Genomic DNA, 20109 nt, shown 5'->3' on the forward strand with positions numbered 1-20109 from the left:
AGGCTTTGACCTCTAATAAAAGGGATATCTTGAAATTCGGCATGTACAAAGATATATTAGATGAAAATGGTATTCTTAAATCATGAGAAATATTAAGTACTCAAGGTTTCAATTTAGATTGGTGGAGCTACCTGCAGATAAGCTCTAGATATCAAAAAGATAGGGATCAATTCGGCATAGAGACGAAGTATAACAATTTGGATAAAATTATGTTGCGGACTGAAAAGAAAATGCTAGCGAGATTCTATAACTTCTTATTAGGCGAGGAAAGAGCAGAAGGAATAGCTAGGAATCAGCTAAGCATTTGGGAAAAAAACATTGGCTATAGACTAAATTTAAGTGACTGAGAGGAGGCTTGGAACAGAAATTATAATCTTACCAAATCAGCAATTTACAGGAAGAATCATTATAAAATATTTCATAAATGGTATCTAGATCCAGCTAGACTAGCAAAAATATTCCCTAGTGCCTCAGCAATATGTTGGAAGTGTGGAAAGGAGGTTGGCACCTTCTTTCATATGTGGTGGTCCTGCCCGGAGACAAAAAAGTTTTGGACAAAAATACGAATTTGGCTACGAGAAATAGTGGAAGAAGACATAAAACTTTCCCCCGAAACCTTTTTATTAGGAATGATGGGAGATGGACTCTCTAAGGACAAGATACAATTAATTATACATGTTATAACAGCGGCCAGACTAACCTTTGCAAAATACTGGAAAGACAAACAAACCCCTCCAGAGATGACAATAATAAATAAAATCCTAGAATGCGCAGAAATGGCAAAATTAACAAGTGTTCTTAAAGACGATGAGAACTCAAAATTTAAGGCAGTATGGGAAAGGTGGTACAAATGGTGGAATAATAGAACGAGACTATAAGGATATGCCTATTTTTAATAATGATAGATTTGAAGATACTTGATATGTACATAATGTAAATATGTAATCGCATGACACCTCAGATGTTATTGGAGATTTGATGTTTTCTTTTTAAATTTTTTTTCTCTTTTTAAAATCAATAAAGTATTATATATATAAAAAAGAAACAAAGTGAGAAGTCATAGATCATAAATCACAAGATACTTTTCACATTTCTGCATCATTGTCTGGTGACGTTGCAGGAATATCAACCCACAAAATCTGGTTAGTGGGGACATGTGCACTGCCACTTTTTTTCCACCCCATTAACTAGGGCTCAGTTATCCTCTGAGCTTGATTAACATCATTCTACATTTCATAGTAACTGTAATTAGAAGCCTAGCCTTTTTTTACTGGGGGAAAAAGATGCCCTCTCATTAATCTTTGTGGCTTAACCTATTGTATCTCCAGTTAATGTTTCATGCTGAAGGCCTGGCCAGTATTTGGATACTATTCATAGTGAAAATGATCATGCTTTCTCAGTCATGCAATTAAAGCAAAGCTGTCATTATCTCATCAACAACTTGAATATCCTGAAAATGTTAACAAGCCAGGATGACACAAAAGGAAAGCATTTAAAATTTCAAATCACTCTGGAAAAAAATTCTTTCATCTAAAGTCCCTTAGTAAACTTGGTATTCAAAGGATAAGAGGATGTTTTCTTTAACCTTTTATCTTCTACAGTAAAAATATAGCCTTGAGATGACAACACACAGAAATCCGAGCCATCATGGCTAGCATTCTAGCATTTTTACTCTCAATACACATCTAGGGAGTACAGGCTTAATTAAGATATTCTTATCTTACTAATTGATGAAAGAACAAGAAACAGAGAGCAAAATAAATTGTGAATCATTATAAAGCAAATGAATAAAAGATTAGAATCTCAAATAGATCTGCTATGATTAAACAGAAGATTCAATATCTTCATAAATGACTTAGATGACTTAGAAGGGGCATTTACCAAATTTGCAGTTGATACTAAGCTGGCAGGAATAGCCAACACCCTAGATGATAGGCTCAAGATCCAGATGGTTCATGACAGGCTTCAACACTGGGCCCTATCTAACAAAATGAAATTCAATGCAGAGAAAAGTAAAGTCTTACACTTTGGTAAGAAAAACCTAAAATGCACATATAGATTGGGTGAAACCAGGCTTAATAGCAGTAACTGTGAGAGGGATCTTAGTGGACAACCAACTGAATATGAATCAACAATGTGTGGTGACAGCCAAAAAAGCCAATGCAATCCTAAATCACATTAACAAAGGGATTCAATCAAGATCAAGTGAGGTACTAATACTACTCTATAAAGCTTTAGTAAGACCACACCTAGAATACTGCATCCAGTTTTGGTCACCATACTATAAAAAAGATGTTGAGACTCTAGAAAAAGGGGAAAACCAGGGAAGACATGATAGCAGTATTCCAATATTTGAGGGACTGCCACAAAGAGGAAGGGGTCAAGCTATTTTCCAAAGCACCTGAAGGCCAGACAAGGAATAATGGATGGAAACTGATCAAGGAGAGATTCAACCTAGAAATAAGGAGAAATTTTCTGACAGTGAGAATAATCAAGCAGTGGAACAGCTTGCCTTCAGAGATTGTGAGAGCTTCATCACTGGAAGCTTTCAAGAAGAGACTGGACTGCCATTTATCAGAAATGGTGTAGGGTCTCCTACTTGGGCAGTGGGTTGGACTAGATGACCTACAAGGTCTCTTCCAACTCTGTTATTCTGTTATTCTGTTAAACTTTCTTATTGTAAGATAGAATGAATTCCTTCTTTTTTCTTATATTTATTGAGATCAGCTTGAAAATCAGAGCAATTACATATAAAATCATATAAAACTGAAAAGACTAATTACAATAATCCAGAGTTCTCAAAATTGGAAATCTTAGAAGAAGGATATCTGAAATGTCAACAGCATTTTAATATATTCAGACCTCATCCACATTGATGATAAGAATACAGGAGGAGGGAAAATATTGTGACAAATGTACTAGAAGTGGCAGCATTCTATTCCCTAAAACTACTTAAAACATTGTCTCCTTTGAGCTGACAATGGCAGTCAGAAAATAAAAGTTTTACTTAAATTTACTCTATACTTAACTCTGAAGTGGGATTTTGTTTGCTTTGTGTTCTTCTGAAGTTTTTGTTTCTGGAACCTGGAGGTGAAACTTGATTTGTATTAAGGATTTACTCTCCTAGTATTGGATGGATTGTTGTGAAAAGAGATAAAAGCCTTTAGGCTCTCATGAAGGATTCATTATTAGCTTACTGATGACAAAATGAGATGAATAACTTATGGGAAATATTACCCTCTTACTTATTTCTCATAGAATCCAGCAGAATCCAGCAGAAACCAATGGAAGTAAACTAGCCACATTGTGTGACTCTTTGGCACCTATCTAAAATGACTTCCAATCATGATTCTCATCAATTTTGTCAGAGATCGTTGCAAAAAATCAAATCCAGAAAGCACACACAGGTAACTGATGAAGTAGGATTCATTAACTTCTCTTTATATAAATAATAACACATACAATACCAACAGCGGATTCTTCCAACGTGAAGAGTTAGAGTTACATGCAAAACAACAACAACACAAGCAGAGGAGAGAACAGCAGAGATGAGTTTCAGTTTCAATTCTGCTGACAGACTAGACCAGACTTGTTTGCTAAGCCATGCCTGGGCTCCCTGCTGCCTCCAACAAATACTGTTTCAGTTTCCAAACAGTCCCCATTGGCTGACACAGTTGCTATGCCTATTCATTGGCTGACCTTGTTATCATGTCTCCATTCTGGTTCATGAATATTCTGACACTCTTCCCTTCATGACTGGAATAGACATAAATCCAATCAACTTAATATTCTTCCCATATCTGTATTTGAAGACCCAAATTCACAGTTCTCTTCAAATACCTAATAATTCCTTTTTATACCCATCCACCACAATTGGCTTAGTGAAGCAGTAAAGCGACTTAGAATGCTTACTGCACAAGCTATGTCTGGTCTGGACCACATTGTTGGGTAGTACTTTCCTTTTGTACATCCATTTGCATCTTATGGCTTTGCAACCCTGTGGCAAAATCATAAATGTGAACACTTTAAGTTCAGCCATGGATTTCATTTCCTTATCCATGGCTTCTTTCCACTTTATTTGTTCAAATTTAGGTAATGCCAATACTTCCTTATAGTTCCTTGGCTCATACCATACATCACACACTTTAACTTTACTAGCAGAATACCTGTCAGGTGAAATCCCCTTGTTCCATTGCTCTGACCTGCGTGTCATTGATTGCTCTTCTGTGTCAACCCTCTCTTGCTTCATATCTTTTTCAGCTTTTCCTCCCTGAATGCTGACACTATCACTAAGTGAGTTACCATCACTAAGTGGATCACCATCACTAACTGGATCATTCCATAAATTTGCATCAATTCTGTTCCAATTTTGCTCTGCAAAGCTAGCAGACCTGAAAATCACTTTTCTCTTGCTCCCATTGGTCCCAAAAGCAATAGGACCTTTATCTTTATGGACCTCATAGTCCATAAATCTGAGCTTTCTAGCTTTTGGTTGTCCTTTTCTTCTAATTGCTTTTGGAATATGCACCACACATTACTTCCAAACACCCTTAAATGTGCCAGAGATGGTTTTCTTCCATATAGCACTGCATATGGAGTATCATTAATGGATGAACTCCACACCCTATTGATTAAATAGTTAGCAGTCAACACAGCTTCACCCCAATATGACCTGCTCAGACCAGAGTCCTCTAGCAGTGAGTCCTTCATGGTTTGCAAGACTCCATTCTGCCTCTCAACTATACCATTCTCAGCTGCTGTGTATGGATTTGTGTGTCTATGTTTTATACCTAACTGTCCCAACCACTGTTGAAAACTTGCTGACATGAATTTTGAACCTCTGTCAGTTTCCAGCTGACATACCTGTTGTTTATATCTTCTTTCTACGAATCTTACCCATTGCTTAAATTTCTGTAGAACCTCTATTTTACTCTTTAGTAAATAGCAGAAACCAAACCTGCTGTAGTCATCTGCAATGACTATACATACTTTGCTCCTCCCAAACTGGCTTGCATTGGCCCAACCAAATCTGCATGTACCAGCTCTAGAGCTCTTGTTGTCTGCCTTGTGCTACTCTTGCTTACTGGGAATGCTTTGGACTTTGATGACTTACATACTGCACAGCCCAAGTAAAGCCTTACATCCCTTTAAATTTAATCCTTCTCCAAACTGTTGCATCTTTTGCAAAACTCTGAAGCTGGCATGGCCAATCTTCCTGTGCAAGAGATGAACACATGAATTGTGTTGTGACACATTTCCAAATGTTTGTGCACATTGAATCTTTTGTCCCTGCAACACATAAAGATTATCCTCTTTTGTGCCCTGTGCACATACATTCCCATTTCTCTTTATGAGATACCTCCCATTTGCAAATGTGGTCTCAAATCCTTGCTTGTCTAAACTAGAGACACTCAATAAATTGTGCTCCATTTCAGGCACACATAATATATCATTAAACCTCTTTTCCAGATATGGAATTTGCACACTGCCTCTTCCAATGACTTTAGCCTTCTGGCCATTTGCCAAGGGTACTGCATCTCCAGCAGCTGAATCCGTCGTTTAAAACAATTTAGAATTATTAACAATTATTTGACTTGCCCCACTGGCTATTAAGCATTTGTCTCTGCTAATCAATAGCTAACTTTTGCCACAGCAACCTATCCATCTGCTGATTTTCTTCCTTGCAAATAGGTTTTGTTTTGCAAATAATTTCTTCCTTGCAAACAGTTTTTCTTTGCAAACAGTGCCTCTTTAAATGTGTCTTTTCACCACAGATGAAGCACCACTTCTGTTGCTGGGCTGTAATCTGGTCTCTTCTGCTGCTACATTTCTCTTTGCAGACATCTTGTCTGTTGTTCTGCTCTCTGCAGATAGCCAGTCTGTTACATTTCTCTCTCTCCTCCTTGGGCCCCTACCTCAGGAATTTCTCCTTGTGGCTTTTTCTAAAATGGCACTTGTCCTCCTCAGCAATCAAACAAGCCTTTAAGGCCTCCAAACTCCTGCTCTGGTTTGCATTCAAATACTGTTGAAACTATATCCCATGTTTCATCCAGACTGTTTAACACCAACACATTTTTTGAGATTCAGGAAACTGCAATCCACGCTGTTCCAACTCAACAAATAAAGTTTGCATTTGAAAAAGATGCTGTTCCACAGATTCTCCTGGTTTCAAACGGGCTCTGTATAACTTTCTTGATAATTGCACAATATTGCATCCTGACACACTCACATGTACACTTTGTTTCAAGTAGGTTTAATCATAAGTAGAAGAAGATCCCCAACAAGCCATCATTACAGATATATACCTACGTATGACAGGAACCGGAAATACCTCACAGGCGCAGCTGAAGGCAGCTCCTTGAGAGTCAGGGAATACATCTCAAACTAATCATGCAGACATAACCCTTGTAACATCTTCCCTTTTTCATTAGGACAACTATTACATTTCAAAACATTAAAAAACCCCACTACTATAAGCATTACATATATACATTAAAACGATATAAAACACTGTATTACTAAAACACTATATTGTGAAACATACGAAGTTCTATGCAAGCGACTGTAACATCTTCCCTTCATATTAACACAATTATCACATATTAAAACATTATAAAACATTGTGAAATAGGCAGAGTTCTGATGCAAGCAACTGTATCATCTTCCCTTTTCATATTAATACAACTATCACATAATAAAACATTATAAAACATTGGAAAAGAGTTCAAATTGTAAAAGGGAACAATATCAACACTTTGTGTAAATTGAGTCTGTTAGATTGTAGAAAAAGAACAATATCAACACTTTCTACAAGTTGAGTCTGTCAGGTGGTCACGAACATCGGCCACTGCAAGTAACAACTGGCCCTCTTGCGCCAACTGGCTCTCTTTGCACTATGGACCTCATTGGAACCACTGGGCTCTTCTCGCCACTTATTGGAGTGGACACTGGACACTCCAGTGTCCGGCACTCAACTCGGGTATGCCCTCTTGCTCCGAGCTCTCATCAACATTAATCTGAGGCCCCATCCCTGTGCATTCCTCATTGTTCATGGGTAAATGCAGCGTGGTAACACCAGGTATGTCTGGCCTGTCCACAGGATATGTAAAGTCTGGCCACTCAGTTACATGCAAGTCTACCCGATTGTGACGATACAAAGTTCCTTCAATGTCCACTAAATAGGAACGTGTTGTAAGCAGCTACCCATTTTCCAGTGACCTGTTCGATCTCCAGGCAGCGGTCTCATCCGAATCCGTTCCCCGATCTTCAATTCTGACAAATCTCTAACTGAGTTGTCATATCTTGCCTTGACTGCTTGTCTCTTCAGCCGTAACTTTTCTGCAACCCCTTGTATCACCGAGGGCTCAAGCAGCCTGTCGGCCACTGGTAGTGATATCTTTAGTCTCCTTGCCATCAGTCTCTGTGCCAGACTACTGTCCATGCCCACAGATGGGGTATTTCTCCAATGTAGAATGGCTTTCCACGAGTCTTTACCTTCACTGTGAGCTTTCCTACATAGATTCTTAGCGATCTTCACAACTGATTCAGCTTTATGTTAGCTTGCGGATGACGCAGTGAAGAGGTCACATGCTCGAACTCCCACTCAGCGGCAAATTTCCTAAACTGTAAACTCGTAAACTGAGGACCATTATCTGAGATCACTTTATCTGGTTGGCCATAACGTGCAAACTGTGTCTTGCATCTTTAATGGTAGTCTCAGCTGAACAGTCCATAAGGAGTTCGATTTCCCAAAAGTCAGAATAATGATCAACTAATATTAGATATTCTTTTCCTGCATAGTTGAACAAATCCATACTAACCATCTGCCAAGGACGTGATGGTATCTTGTGTGACATCATGGTTTCTCTTTGTTGTGAATATGCATATTCATTGCAGGTAGAACAATTGCTAACAAAGACCTTGATTTCACCCTGCATATTGGGCCAGTAAAGCATGTCACAGGCTTGTCTATAGCATGCCTCTCCGCCAATATGGCTCAAGTGTATGCTATGACTCTTGGGCCCTTATACAAGATCCCAGTTTGTATGGCAATCTCATCTCTGAAAGACCAATATTCCCTCACTATTGCTGGAACTGCCTCCTTGTCATCTGGCCACCCACTCATAACGATAGCCTTCAGTGCCTGCAAAGCTACATCAGTACCTGTATGCTGCTTAAGCTGACATAGCCGGTGATTTGTGACATTTGTGACATTAAGATAGTCTGCTTGGTTAACTTCGGCAAAAAAAGTTTGTTCCTGTTTCAACCAGCAGACCGTCTGATGCTCATGTTCTCCTCCAAGTGTCACCTGATCTAATGTAGCCCTACTCAGGGTATCACTAAAATACATTTCACATCCTGGCTTGTAGACAACATTAAGGTTGTAATTCTGCATGCTCTGCAGAAGTTTGGGAGCATACAAAAGGGGCTTCTTAAATATGGCTATTAGTGGCTTGTGATCAGTTTCAGCTATGATTGTATCCTGGCCATAAAGATAATGATGGAAACGCTGGCAGGCAAATACAATACTTAAGCATTCCTTTTCAATTTGAGCATAGTTCAACTCGGCAGAAGAGAGGACTCTGGATGCGTATGTGATCGGCTGACCTTCTTGCATTAGGCAACATCCTAGGCCATTTTTGCTCAAGTCACTTTGGATGGTAGCAGTCTTTGTAATATCGTAATATTTTAACACTTGATCAATAGTGACCAAGTTTTATCTCCTGTACTGTCTGCTTGTGCTTGGGAAGCTAATGCCAAACTGCATCTTTGTCCAGAAGCCATCTCAATAGCTGCACCGATAGGTGCAGCAGAAATTTTGCTAAATAGATAACAAATCCGATAAATGTCTGCACTGATTTAACATCAGCAGGCAGTGGCATCTCCACAATGGCTCTAATCTTATCTGGATAAGCTTTTAAACCTCGTGAGGACAAAATATGCTCATGGAAGCGGACTTCGTGCACCTTAAATTGCAACTTCTTTACACTGAGTTTTAACCGCACCTGTCTATACCGATCTAATAGTGCTATTAACTCATCATGGTCATGCTCAGCTTCTTCGTCTGTTTCACCACAGCTAACTATAAGAATATAATCAGCTATTGGCTCAATTTCATCAAGCCTACTCAGTAATTCATGCTGCTTTCATTGATACACCTCTGGTGCTACCAAAACTCCAAAGGGTAATTTAAGCCATCTCTTTCTACCCCATGGGGTCCAGAATGTAGTCGTGTAGCTATTCATTTCATCCAGTTTGCACTGTAAGAAGGTGTCTCTAGCATCAACAAGTGTAAAAACCCATGCTTTGGGTAGCTTGTGCAAAACGTCATCAAGCGTTGGTATTAAATAATGTGACCGCTTCAGGGCCATATTCAGAAACTTGGGATCAATGTAAATTCTAATCTTCTCCAGCCTCCTAATAACAACCATGTTGCTTATCCAGTCAGTGAGCTCAGTTACTGACATAATATGTCCTTCCGCCTTGTATGTATCCAGTTGTGCTTTAACCTGCTGCTTAATAGTTATAGGCACATTGCGTGATGCACTTTGTACTGGGGAAAAAGCAGAGTCAAGTTCAAAATGAACCTCTCCTGGAACAAATACTATGTGGCCCTCAAACACTTCCTGGTATACGTGGAGGATTTGCTGTTTTGTCAATGGCCCCACCAGAGATTTAGGGGGGTAACTCACAACATTGTGTAACTTGGCCGGAATGGTAAACTGCATCAACCCCAAGCATTCACATGTTGATCCTGACAATAATGGTTTCTGATCAGCTTCCACAATCTCAAATTCAAGTTTATAAATATCCCCACCTATGCTGCATTCTGTTTGAAATAGGCCCAGTGAGTTCATTAATTCTCCTGAATATAACTTCAATTTAGTACTGCTAGGCTGAAGAAGTATCTCGGGTGCCAGTTTCATTTTGTCCTTTAAACTCATAACATCACAGGTTGCACTTGAGTCCAGCTGGTGCGGTTGAATTATGTTGTTATGAGATTCACAAACCATTTTTTGCCCTTGGAGTGTATTGTGCCGATACATTCTTTCCTATAAACTGCATCAGTGATAAACAAGGATGCATCCTCCTGAGATGCATTCTCTGAGTCTAACGTTTGCTCAATTGTATGCAGCTTCCTCACTTCCCTTTTCGGTGCCTGATACACTCCTGCAAAGTGATTTAGCCTCCCACATACTCTGCAGATCTTCCCATATGCTGGGCACTTCTCTCTCTCTTGTATAAGCATACTGCCGCAATATTTGCATGCTACTTGATTGTTTACAGATGAATTATAAAACTGCCTTTTATTCTGATATTTGTGTTGATAATTCATCATACTTGGCTGTTGTTTAGAGACTGTATTAACACAATCCTTACCCCACTCTAGGACTCTCAGCCATTTGTCAGTAAGTTCTATAATTTGAGACATCTCAATTACTGCTTGTAGGCTTAAATTATGCTCCCTCAAGAGACGGCGGCGTGTGCTTTCACTAGTAACTCCCAAAACTATTTTGTCCCGACTGAGTTCATCCCTTAAGGGGCCATAGTCACAACTAGCTGCTTTTTCCTTTAAGCATGTGACAAAATTATCTATTGTTTCACCTTCTTCTTGCTTGCAGCTGCCAAATATGTATCTTTCAAAAATAACATTTTTGAGAGGTCTGAAATGTCTCTAAAGCATCTAGAATAACATTGGTATCTCTTTCTTGCTCCACAGAAAGGGTTAAATTGTGTCTGTAGATATGGACACATTCACTGCCCATCAATCTCCTTAATGTGGCAGGTTAAACTGCTGCTGACTTATCTTCCAAGCCTGTAGCGAAGGCATAATCTTCGAACTCTGCCCTGAACTTATTCCAATTGCTGCCGCAGTCTCCACTCACCCTCATAGGCTCAGGTAGAGATATACTGTTAGCAGCTGCCATAATTCCACTGCTTAGCTTTCGGGAGTATGCTTCAAATGTATCCAGAAGACATGGATTCAGGCTTCTGACACCATGTTTCAAGTAGGTTTAATCATAAGTAGAAGAAGACCCCCCAACAAGCCATCATTACAGATATATATCTACATATGACAGGAACCAGAAATACCTCACAGACGCAGCTGAAGGCAGCTCCTCAAGAGTCAGGGAATACATCTCAAACTAATCCTGCCAAGACTGCAGACATAACCCTTGTAACACACTTCTCAACTTCAGCCAGACCTCCTTTGCAGTCTTTAAATCAGCTACATTGATAAATTGTTCATCTTGTAAACTCAAGATGATGTAGGCCATTGCTTTATCATGCTGCCTTTGCTCTGCAGCTGCTAATGGTGCTTGGGTTGGATTAACAACTATATCCCAGAGCTCCTTAACCTTCAGGAAATACTCTATCTTTGTAGCCCAAATTATATAGTTCTTCTGTCCCAATTGAGACAGAGAGGCAGCGGGCCACATAGGTCTCTATGTCCTTTTTTCAACGAGCACCACCAAAACTGCTGTTTAATCAGGTGTAAAGTTTTCATGAAGCCAAAGTGCCCAGCAGCTTTTGAATCATGGGCCTGTTGCAACACAGACCCCCTAAGACTGGTGAGAATGTGTAATTTAGCGCCAATCCATGCCAGACTACCCCACATGGTGCACTCATTTGAATGGGACAGGAAGCAGTCATCACTATTTAGCGTTCCTTTCAGCTCCTCACATAAATCACTAGGAAGGTCAAGGCTCTGGTAACCACCGGGACAGCTAGTTCCTTGGAAGGGATAACTGGACAGTTTACTTCTGACCGAGCACTATTGTATTAAGGCAATCTAGACAAAGCATCCACCATAAAGTTCTTTCCCCCAGGGATGTAGCACAAGGAAAAGTTAAAATAGTTTAAGTATTGCACCCAATGAATTTGCTTGGGTGACAGTTTTCAAGGAGTTTTAGGGCTTCCATGTTTTTATAGTCAGTCAACACTTCAAAAGGGTGCTTTGCCCCTTCTAGGAAATGCCTCCAAGTTAATAGGGCCCAATGGATAGCAAATGCTTCCTTCTCCCAAATTGCCCATCTCCTTACAGTTTCCGTTAATTTCCTGGAGGTATAAACTCAGGGTTGTAAGGCCCCAGTGGTGTTTGCCTGCAAGAGCACGGCCCCCACAGCCACATCACTGGTGTTAGCCTGGACTACAAAGGGGACATCTACGTTGGGATGTTTAAGGACAGGTTTGGCTGCAAATAGCTACTTAAGTTTCTCAAAGCTGCTTGGTATTCCATTATCCACTTAAATGGACAGCTAGATTTTGGTTTGGCGTCTCCCTTTGTCTTCAGATGGTTGGTAATGGGTAATGCAATTTTAGCAAACAAGGGAATGAATTGTCTGTAGAAGTTTGCAAAACCCAGGAAACTTTCCAACTGCTTGGAAAGCAGGAGGGGAACATCCACTCTATGACTGCATCTTCTCAGGGTCCATTTCTATCCCCTTATGTGATATACAGTAACCCAAATAGTCAATTTTATCCTGGTGAAATTTGCACTTTGACAATTTGGTATATAATTCAGCAGCTCTGAGTTTTTTCAAGACTGTGTGCACTAACTTCACATGTTTCTCCATAGTTTCGGTGTATATAAGGATGTCATCTAAGTTTCTCTACCACCTCGGGGCTAATTACAAATCTTGTGCACCTTGAGTCCCATCTTCCCCTGGGCGCCAGATGAAGGCACCCACAGCTCCACTGGAATGGTCATGGAGGCTACATCGTGACTTACCAGGGGGTCATCGTTGGAGTTGGTCTCACTCTCCTCCAGGGTGGTCAGAGTTCCCAGCTATTCCTAGCTAGGAGGGGCGAACTCAACGACCTCTTCCCCCTTCAGTGCTGTTTCTGTTGGTATATGAAAGTTCATGAATTCGAATGGTAACAGGTCTGCCAATGGGGACTGTTTGGTGACCCAGACGGCTCAGAGCCTGGGCATGACTTAGCTTGACTGATCTGTATATAAGAGTTGCTTTATATAACCTCTGCATTATATCTTGCTTCTGTGAATATTGCGTACAGAATCTATGATTCTGTACTTCTGTACTTCTGGATTCTGATTTCTGGTTCTGGCTTCTGCTGTATGGTATTGTATATATAGAAGTTTCTTATATAAATGAATCCTGCTGAATTATTTATATGTGTGCTGGTTGGATTGCTGCAAACTCTAACAGTTTCTTGGTGGTTTGCTGGCTGCTTCTCAGGCTTCCTGCCCCCAGCAGTTGTCGGCTTGGAGCTTGCCTTGGTGAGGAAATGAGCTGCTCAGTGCCCCTCCTTCCCACACTTGAAGCACACCGTGGACCTCGGTTGGCAGCTCTTGGGGCCTCTTTAGGGGCAGAGGGGGAAGGCTTGCTCCAGTTGTGGCTTCCATGATGCCGGTTTCTAGCCAGATCAATTTCCACCTTGGCTGCCAACACATACCAGCGCTAAAGGTCTCGAGCCCTCTCCCCCCCAGGAGATGCAGCTCTGATAGATTTCTTTGTTAAACCCATCTTTGTAGCACTCCATCAGGACTTCTGGGGGCCAGCCATGCATGTGGCAGGCCAACTCACGAAACTCCTGGGAATATTCTACTACTGACCTCCGCCCCTGGTTTTTGGTCTTCAACCTGGTCCTAGCATCCTAACTTGAATTGCTTCCCAGTCACACTTCTCCAGGTACAGACTGAACATCCTTGACTCCCATTAAAAGAATGTTGTTATGGCTATACATCTCACCCCCCTCCCATTTCCCACAGCATGCCCATCTACCAGGTGAAGATCTAAAGAAAAAGATTGCCTCCAGGGCTGACACCAGTGTGGCTGTGGGGAGGTTGACCCCAGGGCTCCGCAGTCTTCCTGGTCACTCCCATGGGTTGACATTATGTGCTCAGCCTCCTCTGTAAACAGGGTCTCTGGGTCTCTGGGTTGGCCAATAAAGCAGATTTTGCTTAATGTCAGGGCTGCCTCTGTTCAAAACCCAAGAAAGAAAACCTCTAATTCCAGATATCAAATATCAGGTACTACATGTTGTTTGTATAGGAATTTATTGGTGATATTTGTTTGAATCTTGTGCTTTGATATGGCCTATAGGCTAATCAATAATCTATCAGGTACTACATGTAAATAATAACTGAGATGCATTAGTGATTATATTTTTTAATAATGTAGCAAGGAAAAATGTGATCTGTTTATTTTATTTTCAGTGATGGTGACAGAGAAGCACATTTAAAAAATATCTAAACAAACTAGCTAATTTCTCTGGGATTCTGCAATTCTTTTATTTTATAGCTGGCTTTCCTATAGCCCAGTTTTTTTAGGAATGAAAATTTTATGAAGAAACAAAGTTCAAAATTCGAGTTTGAAATCAAAGTAAATAAAAGCCTATTATATAAGAATATAGCATGATAGAATATTAATTTGTCTATTTTGCACACACTGACATTTTTAATTTTTTTAAAAATAATATCCCCTATTTTACTTTAATTCTTACTTTTTCAGTACCAAAATTGTTTAGATCTGAGATAATGTAATATTATTTCAGATTGTCCAGCAGGTAGTCCCCCCACTTTTTTTATTGCTCTTTGATATATTTTTTTTCTAATCAAGAGAAACCTTTAAAAATCCTTTTTTTCAGGGTTACATTTTTTATAGGGCAACATATGTTTTGCAAGCACTGCATAATTTTGCTGCCTGGCAGCAGTTGCAGGTACATGTAAAGGTCCTGTGTCAGAAAGCATCTTGTGATGGACCACAGCAACATATCAAATCAAACAATTTTCTCATTACCCATACATACCTATCCTTAGGATTAACCAATATGAAACAGAGTACAGAAAAGAAATAATAGTAAGCCAAATAAATTAAAGGCATGTGTTATAAAATAAATGCAAACTGTCCTGGCATTTAAGAAAGTTGCTAAAACTTGGATGTTTTGGAAAGCTTTGGGGAGGGATTGGTATCATCATCATCATCATCATCATCATCATCATCATCATCATCATCATTTCTCATGCTGGATGATACTTTTTATGATACCACTTTTGCAGGTATGCTGGTAGCATTGTTAGCTGCTTGGACCTTTTTCTGGGGCTCATTGGCATATTGATTTCAGTAAATATGTAAGTAAATAAATCTCCATACTTTCTAATTTTGCAAATTATCTTTGCTTTAATTACATCCATATACATTACCCATCATCTCTTGTTCAAACATGTTTCTACTTTGCTCTTATTCCATGATTACAAAAAGACACTTTTCTATTATCCAAGTCAGTGGTGGGATGCTATCAGTTCTCCCTGGTTCTTGCAAACCGGTAGTGGAAATTTAGAGTAGTTTGGAGAACCAGTAAATACCACCTCTGCCTAGCCCCGCCCCCAATCTATTCGCTGCCTCCCGACTCCCAGCTAATCGGCTAGAACAGTGGTTCTCAACCTTCCTAATGCCGCGACCCATTAATACAGTTCCTCATGTTGTGGTGACCCCCAACCAGGGGTGGGTTCTAAATTTTTTTACTATCAGTTCTGTGGGCGTGGCTTATTTTGTGGGCGTGGCTTGGAGGTCATGTGACTGGGTGGGTGTGGCTAGCTGGTCATGTGACCGGGTGGCCATGGCTATGTGTATAGGGACTATTCAGAGGGCTGAAAAAAGTCATTTCTGACAGATCCTCGCACTTTTGACTGGTCCTCACACTTATGACCATCCTCACATTTATGCCCGTGCAGCATTCTTAACAACAGCTCAAGCTCAACCCTTCCAAGACTGAGTGGCTGTGGTTCCTGGCATCCCGATATAGTCAACTGACTCCATCACTGACTATCGGGGGCGAGTCTTTGGCCCCCGCGGAGAGGGCGCGTAATCTGGGAGTCCTCCTGGATACGCAGCTGTCCTTGGAGGAACATCTGACGGCTGTAGCCAGGGGGACCTTCTGTCAGGTTCCCCTGATTCGCCAGTTGTGGCCCTTTCTTGATCAGGATTCCCTGTGCACAGTCACTCATGCCCTCGTCACCTCTTGCCTGGACTACTGCAATGCTCTCTATATGGGGCTCCCCTTGAAGAGCACCCAGAGGCTCCAACTGGTCCAGAATGCGGCCACGCGGGTAGTCACAGGAGCCGCATGGCGCTCCCATATAACACCTCTCCTGTGTGAGCTACACTGGCTCCCAGTGGTCTTCCGGGTGCGCTTCAAGGTATTGGTTATCATCTTTAAAGCACTCCATGGCATAGGACCTAGTTATCTTCGAGACCGCCTGCTGCTACCGACGGCCTCCCATCGACCTGTGTGCTCCCACAGAGAGTGCCTCCTCGGGGTGCCATTAGCCAAACAATGGAGGCTGGTGACCCCCAAGGGGAGGGCCTTCTCTGTGAGGGCACCTACCCTCTGGAATCAGCTGCCCCCAGAGATAAGGAGAATCAAAACCTTGGTGCCTTCCGCCGTGCCCTTAAAACCTTCTTTTTCCAGCAAGCTGGGCTGGCCTAACACTTTTTAAAATGTTTTTAATTGTTTGTTATTGTTTTTAATCATGGGGCCAAATTTATATATATCTTTTTAATTGTATTTCAATGTTTGTAGTTTATGCTTTTACTTGGCTGTTCACCGCCCTGAGTCCTCAGGGAGAAGGGCGGTATACAAATTTAAAAATAAAATAAATAAAATAAATAAAATAAACCATGTCACTCATTTCACAACTGCTTCTCTTCACCATGGTGATAAGATAGGGTAAAATGTGAGGACAGTTGTAAATTCGAGGACTGGTCAAAAGTGCGAGGACCAGTCAAAAATAACTTTTTCAGCCCTCTGAGTAGTCCATATGCATAAAAGGATACAGCAATAGAGAGGGATGAAGGAAGGGAAGGGAAATTAGAGTAGGAGTGAGGGTAAGAGAGGGAGGAAGAGAGGAGGAGAAGGAGAAAGGAAGAGGAAGTAGGAAGGAGAAGAAGAGGTGGGGGAAGAGAAAGTAAGAAGGAAAGAAAAGAGAGAGGTGATAGGTTTGAGGAGAAAGATTGCTGTACAATAAAAAAGATGAAAGGGAAGAAAGCCAACCCCAAACAAATATAAAGATATTAAGATAAAGAATGAATTGTTAAACTTTAAAGAATAAAAGAGAACAAATATGAATAAATAGCAATAATTAGAAACACACTGTGAGAAAAATAGGAATTATTCCTGTAAAAGCATAACCTGAGTTACGCCATTTTGAAATCATGTTAAGGTTTTGTTTTACCTTGTATAACCTGATTATATAATTTAGTTGACATTTAAGAACATGAGAAAGGAAATGTGTAATTCCTGTTTTTGAGAAGATGTTTGTTTTGCAGGAAATACGTTCCTGGGTTAACTTGCCCTTATTAATTAAAGGAAGTACGCAATTGATGTTTTTGAGCGGTATTTCTGTTGGGAATTGGGGAATTTCCAGGGTGGAATTATGTACTGCATATGTTATATAAGATGTTATGTAAGATCTGGAACTGATTCCCAAGGTACTTTATTGACGTGTATTCTGAATGTCCTGAAGACTATAAAAACTTGTGTAAATTGTTTTATTTCCGTCTTTCTCTACTTTAGAGAGAAAGTCCCTTTGCAAAGAATAAACTCTGTTCCAGGATTATTTTGGTCTTTGTCTCTTTAAAATGATAATGGGATTTACCTGTCGACCACAATTGGCGCCCGAAGGGACTGAAAACATTCTGTCTGGAAGGGATTTCCCTGCGTGCGCACATAACACTGATTTCAGTGAGATGGGGTTATTTCCTTTCCAGCCGGACTTGCTTTTCTATGAACCTTGAGGCAGAGGCCTGAATGCCTGGACAGAGAGGAACGTTCCTGAAGACTTTGGTGCACCAGGAGTGAGTATATGTTTTCTTTTTGGTGGTTTGGATTTGTGTATGTTTGTGTGTGTGGCCTGTATGATTTGTGTGTATAATTAGTGTAATACAGGTTGGGGAAAGTATGGGGACTTTACCAGGGAAAAGTGCTGCTGAGACTGAAATATCCTCCATCCCCCATATCTCCATTAGTGGTTAGAGGATTGGTTGGAAGCTTGTACAAAGGTATTAGATAAGGTGACTATGATTAATTATTGTAAGGAGGTTTGGCTGACGTTTGTGTTGATACAGCCTAATTATAGGTGGAGTAAGTTTGGGGAGTCAGACCCATATTGGATCAATGCTTTGAAGAAAGTTTTGGTGAAAAAAGAAGTTGAAAGTTCAATTGTTATATGTTGAACCTCAGTTCCATGTTCAGTAGTTTAACTCCTCTTCCCCGAGAAGTTCTAGAGTTTTGTATGGGAAGGAAGAAGAAGAGGAAGGTTGGGATCCTTTAGCTTATGCTACATGCCCACCTCCCCCTCCTTCGTATAATCCAAGTTGTGGGTGAAATTGATGTTGTTGCTGGGAGCTGAAAGGAAGAGACTTCAGCAGGACAGTAATATAGGCAGCTGGAAAAGGAGTTGGGTGAATTGTTAGTAACTGTGAAACAGAATCCATCCACTTCTCCTCATGTTACATGTTCACAAACTAAAGGAATGTTTCCTTTAAGAGGAATGCTGAATGGTATTGCGGCTTTTGTGAATGAGTCTTTGACATCTTCTGATCTGGAAGATTATAAAAGAAATATGCCATCTTTCTAAGCGGATCTGATTAAGTTGTCTGAGTCATTGGATTTGTTCTTGAGACCCAATCTGTATACTTTTGCAGAGTTACAGTGTATATTGGGTTATTTGTTCTCCCCTGAGGAGAGGTCACAAATTCGAAAGGCAGCTATGGTTTTTTTTTTGGATTAAACCCAAGTGGGGGCTGTTCAGCCCGTTGCTGCAGATGTTAAGTCTCCATTAGTTGATCTTGGTTGGAATAATAATAATTTAGCTGATCGGGAACAAATGGAGGGAGTTAAGACAGCTGTACCTCAAGGAAGAAACAAAAGTTTTTGAGGTGGAACAGTTGTGGGAAGAAACACCGTCTGTGTTTCTGGAAAATATTAAGGACAATTTGAATAAGCACACTGGTCTTTCTCCTGAAACGCCGGCTTATGAGTCCTTAATGAAAATGAAATTTGTGACGAAATCATGGCCAGACATACAGAAGCTACTACTGATATTGCTGCTCTGTTGAAAGAAGCTTAAAAGGTCTATGTGAATTGGGATGAGGCCAAGACTAGAAGAGGAAAAGGTTTTGTGAAACTTTGGTTGCGATGTGGCGACAGTGTCCTGGAATTGGGAGAGGATTACACCAGTGGGAAAAAAGTCTAGTGTTGGTGGATTGGAAAGCAAAAAGTGTATTATACGTTTGGATGTGATATTTGTTCTAGAAGTAGGTCTTAATCTGCTTGGGAGAGATGCATTGTCTCTTCTGGGGTGTGAGCTTGGTATACAGATCTTTATTGTTCTTGGATGAGGCAGAAAACTCTGTAGGAATGTGATAAGGAAGGTTTATTGTTCTTCTTACCTGAGGTTGAATGCGAATATTTTGTCTTTGATTAATGTGATGTGATGGTGATATGTGTGTGCTGGCTAATTAAGTGACCTTCTTGGTTTAAGTCTGGAGCTGTGGAGGACAGGTGTGGTTAGGGCCCAAAATCAAGTTTTTGATTAAAAACCGCATCCTGAAGTTTTCCACTGCTTGAGGAATGGGCTACAAGATGTCAAGGATAAAACTGAAATGGGTATCTGAAGGGATGGAACCTTTCCAGGTTTTATTCCAGGTTTGCAAATGTTGTTAAATGGTATGTGTGTGTAATGAGAGTTGTTTAGGCAATAGAGCTCATTGTCTTGAAAAATAATAATAATGAGAATGATAATAAAGCTCCCTGAAGTATTTATGCTGACTAATTGGTAGGGAAAAGGCATGTGTGCGTTGGAATACACTAAAAGGTCTGATTGCAGAATAAATATGAGTGTATGTGGTAAGCCCTTAAATGGGGGTGGTAAAGTGATCCTGATATTTGTGAATGCCTGTGCGTTGAACCTCTGAGAAATTTCCTTTTGTATATTGAAATAGTGAGTGGCAAGAGTTTGTTGTTGTAGTTGTTGTTATGTTGTAATAGCAAGTGTGTGAATGAGCAAGTGAGAGATGAGAGAGATCCTATGGAGAAGTAGGATTAGGTAGAGGTATTTGCGATGTTAATTAGAGACAGGAG

General features: G+C 40.4%; 1 protein-coding gene across 1 annotated transcript in view; it reads left to right on the top strand.

The window, feature by feature from the left end:
• YAE1 (YAE1 maturation factor of ABCE1) overlaps nt 1-19749 on the top strand; it is a 93318-nt gene extending 73569 nt beyond the window's left edge. The window contains exons 4-5 of the mRNA XM_087892427.1: nt 15026-15097; nt 17736-19749. Of these exons, the coding sequence (XP_087748553.1) occupies nt 15026-15097; nt 17736-17775 (112 nt within the window). The 3' untranslated portion in view covers nt 17776-19749. The remainder of the gene's footprint in view (nt 1-15025; nt 15098-17735) is intronic.
• Nucleotides 19750-20109: the final 360 nt, after the last annotated feature.

The sequence above is a fragment of the Pantherophis guttatus genome, chromosome 4, assembly GCF_059756535.1.
Source record: "Pantherophis guttatus breed Tessera chromosome 4, ASM5975653v1, whole genome shotgun sequence".
NCBI lineage: Eukaryota > Metazoa > Chordata > Lepidosauria > Squamata > Colubridae > Pantherophis > Pantherophis guttatus.